This window comes from Centruroides sculpturatus, unplaced genomic scaffold (genome assembly GCF_000671375.1).
Source record: "Centruroides sculpturatus isolate CEXI.00-Female unplaced genomic scaffold, Cexi_2.0 scaffold845, whole genome shotgun sequence".
Taxonomy (NCBI): Eukaryota; Metazoa; Arthropoda; class Arachnida; order Scorpiones; family Buthidae; genus Centruroides; species Centruroides sculpturatus.
In genome coordinates, this window is record NW_019385150.1 from 147223 (window position 1) to 154898 (window position 7676).

Consider the following 7676-nt stretch of genomic DNA (forward strand, 5'->3'; position numbering starts at 1 on the left):
TCAGGGTTTTGTTTATGTCCCCAATTCCCTAATCGCTTAATTATTTAACTACTTCTTAAGTAGAAATAAATCGAAACCGGTTACTTTGTACTCGAATATTTGTAGTCTCGGGAAAAAAGTGGAAAGACAAATTTTTATGACAAACGGATACATAAATCGTAAATGTAAGGAAAATAAATTCTAGAGCTTTTTCTGTACCTGGTGCATCTCTCTCATTCATTAAATTTAGTTGTAAATGATGCTGTCAAAGTAACAGTTAATTTTTTAACATTACAGTTGAGCATCGATTATCCGACTCGATTGGGGACTGGGGTTGGTCGGATAATTGAAAAGTCGGATAACCGAAAAGTATGAAAAAATCCATTATTAGTGTAGTATATTATTGTATACAACGTAATTAGTGTATTAGTATATTAGTATATCGCTATTAACCTACTTCGCGTTGAATTTTCCTCCATGTTAAGCCTATCAATTTTTTTTTAAATAATAATTGTCGCTATTGCATCGTTAAAAATTATTTCTTTATTTTTCACAAAATAAATACAGTACTGTACTGTACATTGAAAAATATTTTAAAATATACAGCCAGCTAGTATTCGCCCTACTATAAACCCTTCGCCTCCTGTAAGTTTTATGAGAATGTCCCGGGAAATCCAACACCAGCTGTTCTCAAGGTCATCCAGCTGTAAACACAACGACTCATCAATGTCAAATTTCNCTTCTCTCTTCGATTCAAATTCTATTTTCAATTCAATTTTAGTAATTAAATATAGATTTTTTCAAAGTAAACTGTACGAAAATAAATGCAAAACATATTAATGGCGTCGAATCATACACTACTAAAAATATAACTTATCGAATTGATTTTGTAATCAATAATATATATATATATATATATATATGTTTATGTGTGCCTCCTCCATCGTCTTTTATAGCGACGATTTAGGAGGCACACACAAGCAATTACTTTCACGTCCATTTCCAAACTGAGCCAGTGTTCACGCTCCACTAAACGGTCGTCGAACGCCAAGCTAACGCGCGGTGTATACGCTGCTGACGCGCGTTTAATGCAACGTAAAACGCCTAATGTGTACACAGCCTAAATCATAGAAATGAAAGCATAGTTTTCTGGATTCAATTTGTAAACAGAATATTAAATGTAATTTTTCTAAAATAATCGTTGTATCAGTGAGTTTCGTGTAATTCCTTTGATATCCTTGTAAAGAATATAAAAGTTCTTCACTTGTCACATATTCAGTAATGTAATAAATTAAATTCCCCAATATTTCAAGAATTTGGTTAATTAACGTATTAAATAAAATATTATATCTACTTTGGTTATAAGAAAAAACATGTAAATATATATCAACACAAGTTACAGTATTTATTTACTGTCATGTAAAAAGACCATTATTTCATGAGAAAATTCATGAGAAAAGAGTTTTCTTGAGGAACCTTGGAAAACCTTCTTGAACTCATTGATTTATTTGTTTTTGAACACTTTTCATACTTCATAAAATTCTTGAAATGACATCTTCCTGTAGAAATGAAAAATACACTAGCGTCAAAGCTAAGCTAAATCGATGTAATTAGTAATTTAATTAAAAACTTTTACTGAACTGCCTTAATTAAGTCCTTCCTGGATACATAAATGCATTACATTTTTAATTTGAACACACCATTAACTTACAGTTATCTTAACTATATTTACAACTGTGAGGGGGCCAAGGGGAAAATATTTCAAAACGAAATAACGATTATATGTGATATCGTTATCGTCTCCATTGCCGTCTGGACTGCCGAGCGGTAACAGTCAACGACATGTGGGAGCGGTTGAATCAGAGATCAATGCCTCGTTTTCAAACAACACAACCCGTTTATTAGACAATTTAACTTATAAAAAGTTCTATAGTCACGAAGGGTTGAAGTCCTTGTATACTTCGGCGCGTAGTCATCAAAGAAGAAGAGGAAAGTCCAGCGACGAGGGTGGTTTCCTATCGCTGACCGGATGTTACATTCAAAGTCCAGCTCTGGAATAGGAAACGCTGTCCGGTGAATGAAAATCGGAATTTTCGAAGTTTCTCTCAACGAAGGTCTATAACTTTCGGAGGATACATCGGCAAAGGACGAAGATGAAATCTTGCGGGAAGCACCCCAGCGAGGGACATAGCCTCTCGGGTCGACACGGCAAAGAAACAAGTGTCTTTGTAGCCTGGGCTTAAATATCTTTTCGTCTCGCAAATCGTCACTTTATTGATTATTAATCCCTTTCTCGGTCCCAGATTGGTCTTTCTCTGTTACCAGGTGAAATTGGACAAGATCGGTTCTCGAGAAAGACGATTGTTTATTAATACAATTCGATACCGAACCTTGTACCTTAACTAACATTCCCCTTTTTGTTCGTCTTGTCTTATAAAAAAATTTAATTTACTAATTTTTCTCCTTTTTTACCGCGTGGTTTCAATATTGAAATATTTTTTATTTTTACCCTTTTCCTTTATAATTTAGTTTCCTTAATTTTAATTAATCGCGAAGATCAAGATTCGTTTTTGTTTGGATATATGGTTAAAATAATGTTTTTCATCCCAGCCCAGGGCTTTACACAACGATTAAAGAAATTTGATCCGAAGTGAAAGGTATGACTCTTATCTTCGTAGTTAGTAGAATCGAATTTCTTAGAAGAGTAAAAGTCCGAATCGACTGATTAGTTGCGAGTTTTCTTCTTCATATTTAAAATGATAAATTATTATTTCCTGCTTGAAAAATTTCATAAAAGCCCTCAGAATTCCTTAGAATATTATAGATTAACTTCCTTTATACTGTGCATATATTTTAAATAGATATGGACTATATATATATAATTGTATACTTAAATATCTTACTTTTTGTGATAAATTCTAAAACCAATCGGTAGGCATTACTTATAAGTACTTTGTATCAGGTTGCCAGATTGGCTCTTTTAAAGGCTGGATTGCTTCAGAAAATCTGGTTGGTAGTATGGATCTTTTCCGGCTTTTTTGAAATGATTTACATATTTTCTTTCTTTTTTTTTGTATGTTAGAAATTCTGAAAAACATTGTCTTTCTAGAAGCCAGCATAGAAAAATTTTATAATTTAGACGCGTAATTTTTATTATTTCCCTGCCATCTACTTTTCTGCACTTCCCTTTACATTTTTAATAATACAACTTTTGGTAAGTGTCCACTAATCAGAAACTTTTATAATCTCTCTAACTCAATAGCATTCTTTGGCTAAAGCTACGATAAAATTCAGGCATATCAATATAACAATTTGGCTCTATAAATGTGGAAACTCTGATTTTGATATATGTACCTATATAAATGAATGACCTTAAAATACTGTAAATTTTACCAAGTGTTCCACTGACATTAATGATTATAAATTGTCAAGGAATATTAAAATATTCCTTGACAATTTTCTTTCTTTTTTTATCTTCAATCAAAATATAATTTCGAGTTTATTTCTTTAATTGATAATAAATGTAAATAAAAACTTTTATTCTAATAACATGTTATAACGTGTAAAAAGCTTAAAAGCGACATCTAAATATCTTCTCTAAATTCCTCTAAAAAGATTTGTGCAAATCATTGTAACTTCTAAAATATTTTAAATATTAAAAGTATTTTATGGAATATATTAATATTAATTAAATTACAGGTGAACATTTTGTAGTTTTTTATTCTTTAATAAATGACTTTTATAGAATTTTTTTAATGTTAACGATACAAAACACCTCAATGACTCTTTTATCTATCCGGCATTCTTTCTAAGTTAGAATGTATTCATTTTATATATATATATAACAAAAAAAATTCGCTAAAATTAAATTTTATAAGCCCTGTCAGCTTTATGCATTATTCATTTGCTTTATTTTATTATATTTAATCTATAAAATTGAAATCTTATCTTTTTCAATAGTCGGTGTTTTTAAATAATGAATAATTCTTTTTATATTCACCTTTATAATATATATATTTAAATAAATATAACACAATTTTATAGTAAAAATGCGAGTTTTTAATATGCTTTACATGGAAAAGCCCAAAAACATTTCCATCTGTTTTCGTTCAGTTATTGAGCAATCGATAAGACATTGAGCATCTCCTACTTCTCGATAACGGACTAAAAATTTAAAATTGAGATTCACAACAAAAAAAGAAGGAACGTCAGACTGTTTCTGCTGTCGATTCTCTCTTAACTTGAAATCCTGCATATGCCAAACCGAGTCCGTGAACACGAGCCATATGCTCGACTTTATGTCCTGGTGAAATGAAACCGTGCCCGCACACATCACATAAATATGGAAATTTTCTGGTATGTTTATAGATTATATGAGCCTTTAAGGTACTGGGTTGAGTGAAACTCCTGAGACACATTGTACACGTATACGGTTTCTCTTTAGTATGCACTCTAGTATGACAAACTAACGTGTTCCGTAATGAAAATTTGCGCCCGCAATCGAGGCATTGATAGGGTCTTTGGTTGGTATGAGTTTTCTGATGGCTGAGGAAGTTTTTAAGAGATACAAAACTTTTACCACATACAGAACAAGGCAGTAGGCCATCAGCAGAACGCTCGAACGATTCGATTTTCACGGGGATCGTAGGCCGAATTAATTTACGAGGTCTTCCTACTTTCCTTCTTCTAGAAGTTGTGTTGGTTTGTTCGCTGCTAAGCACCAAATTTAAGGGCGCCGGACATTCGTCGCTATCTTCGATTTCTGTTTTCATGATGTCACATGTCCTGAAGGAAGATAAAGTCAGGTTTAATACATAGAACAAAAATAGTGGCAGGTAAAAAGTTCAGAAATGATGCCCACGGGGGAGAGAAGTTCGACACTTAAATTAGAAATAAAAATATTTATGACTTCCCCCTTCCAAGTGCAATACGTTAGGAGTATCAATTAATATTTACGTTTACTTAACTTAATTATTAGCATATCTTTATTGAGTTAAAGGCATCATACTCGAACTTACTTTATCGAAAGTTACTTACTTAACTGTATATAATTATAGGAAACGTTTAATATACAACACAATTTTTTATCTAAAAAAACAGAGATTCCCATTGGGAAAAAATGGCTTTTAACTCTAAAAAGTTATTTAAATGGTACTGAAAACGAGAGTTACAACTATGTTTACGCCTGTTCCTCTCACATATTACCAGAGACCATTTAATTAAAATCATTTTCTAGCTAAAATTTAGGTCATTTAATCCCAGTGGCAACTAATTCGAATTAATTTTTTCTTTATTTCTAAGCAAATTCATAATACTTTTTCGTAAAAATATGCTAAAAAATAAATTTAAAAGAAACACTCGGAGAACAGAGATGCCTTTACATCAGTTAGCAGGCAAACTATAACCATAAGCCTTCTATTCTTACACAGAACAAGAACTTTTACAGCTTTTACTCGTTACTTTTACAGCTAATTCAAACATTAAATATTTCTCCAGTTGATATCTCACCTGGATTTATTTTATATAAAACCACATATCATATATATTTATATATAAAACTATACAACCCGTTTCAAACGAATTAAATAATTCAGACGATACAAACTGTAAATAAAACAAGATAAACCTAGAAATTCCTTTTAAAAAATTCATATAAAACGAAAACTTTAAGATGAATGGAAGCATCTATACTAACAATTATTGCAATATCGGCAATTTATTTAAAAAAAAAAAAGTAAGAATAATAATTTTTACATTAAAATTAAAAAGAAAAATGAGTTAAAATGGCAAAGATAAATCGAAATTTTCCTTAAAATAGCGCATTAAAACCCATTATAAAATTCTGCAAAGGAGTAATAAAATATCAAAATCCGGTGTCTATAGCAATGCTGATAACAATTAGATAGCAACTTCTGTCCCGATGTGGCACAATACATCTCAACATCCGGCTGTAAAATCTAGTATTGATCTGACTGTCGGACTACGTGAGTTGAATGTGTTGCTACGGTATTTCTCATTATCTGTTCACCCCTCCCTCCGTCCCCCCTCTCTTCTCAGTCGCTTCCTTCAGTTGTTATTTCGCTTCGATTACGGGAACAGTCCATTTGTAAAGAACGGGAGGGGAACCGGACGAATATAAATGGGTAATTGTGCGTATTCAGAAATGATGGGGATGAAGATATTGAAACAATTTCGTTACCTTTATAACCTCACCCCTCGTTCTCCTTTACGAGATTGATTAAAAAGTAACACCCACGACCGTCTATCAAGCGTAGGTGACATCTCCAACATCATTTTAATTATATATACATAAAAAAAGAGAGATTTTAAAAATTCATCTTTCGTCCCGTTTGAAACCGAAGTGATGCGGAGGAGCAAACAGTTCGTGTGTATTTTTCTCGTTTAAAATCGTAAAAAAATGTTTCGTTAAGTGTGTTAAAATCAATTTTTATATCTATAAAGAACATTAGGAAGAGGAATAATTAAAAATTACAGTATTTTTAATAAGAAAAACGGCGTTAAAGTCGCCTATCTACATACGGGACGAGATAGCAGCATCCTGTTAAAGATGCTGGAAAACAACGGAAATGATATCGTAGAGAAAAAGCTATCAATAGAAACGATTAATTTAGTCAATTAAATTAAAATATATTGAAGTTTCGTTAAACAAATAATTGATTTTAACACCGTTTAATCTTGAATGGAAAGAGGATGGGGGGAAAAGATAAATTAAACACCTCCACGGGATATATTTCCCTAGTAAAAATGTATTAGATTGAAGTTTGTCGTTTCTCCGACAGATTCTAATTTTATTTCAACTACCGACTGTGTAAAATCAATTCAATCACGGCTTCAATGCTTTACAATTTAGCTCATAATCGATTTTCTTGTCCGTCGCTGTCATGACTTTAAACATCAAAACGTAAACACAGATCGAGATACAGGACAGAATGAGATCTTTGCGGTAATTATAATTTTAAATCTTTGATTCTTGTTATTATATTGCATCCGAAAGGTTTTAAAATTATTTTTCTTTTACTAATAAATAAAATTGTATATTAATAAAATTTACTTTTATATACACGTATCTATATTTACACTAATTTATTACTATTATTTATTAAGCTGTAAAATTTTCTATGATAAGATTAAATGTGAAAAATGTCATTAAATTTCCTTTTTTTTAAATATATTTTTTTAGATGATCCTTCTTCAATTTTTTATAGAAATTGTATTGATAGCGCAGAAAATCCCTCTTTAAATTCAAGGTAAAATCCCCGTAAAATATTCTTTCATTAAAGAAAGGTACTTGTAGAATATTTATCTTTTTATAAGAATTATATTTAGTTCATTATTTTGTTAAAGATTTTGTCAATAGATGACACTATGCGTAAATCAGCAAATAGAATGTAGAAAGAAATTAATTTATTTACAGAAATCCAATAGATATTTTGGGGTGGCAGGTACGACATTATCTAAGGTATTGGTCACATGGCCTAGAAATGTATGACGAACAAACAAATAAACACATTCTTATATATATATATTATATATATATGTCTTCCAATTTTTATATCTTTATCGATTCTATAAATTAAAGAAGGGATCTAATTTAAAATATTTACACTCCTCACTTAAATATAGGCTATTGAATTAAGGTGTGTGTACACTTTAAGTAATACTGTATAATACTGTAT

General features: G+C 30.9%; 1 protein-coding gene across 3 annotated transcripts in view; it reads right to left on the minus strand.

Annotated features, from left to right (window-relative positions):
* Positions 1-4058: 4058 nt before the first annotated feature.
* LOC111635489 (zinc finger protein 22-like) overlaps positions 4059-7676 on the minus strand; it is a 10915-nt gene continuing 7297 nt past the window's right edge. For 2 of the 3 annotated variants that reach the window (XM_023380457.1, XM_023380458.1), the window contains exon 2: positions 4059-4764. In XM_023380457.1, coding sequence (XP_023236225.1) covers positions 4188-4764 — 577 coding nt within the window. In that variant the 3' untranslated portion in view covers positions 4059-4187. Of the gene's footprint in view, positions 4765-5016; positions 5066-7676 lie in introns of those variants that run through there. The other variant, XM_023380459.1, reaches the window with a different exon arrangement.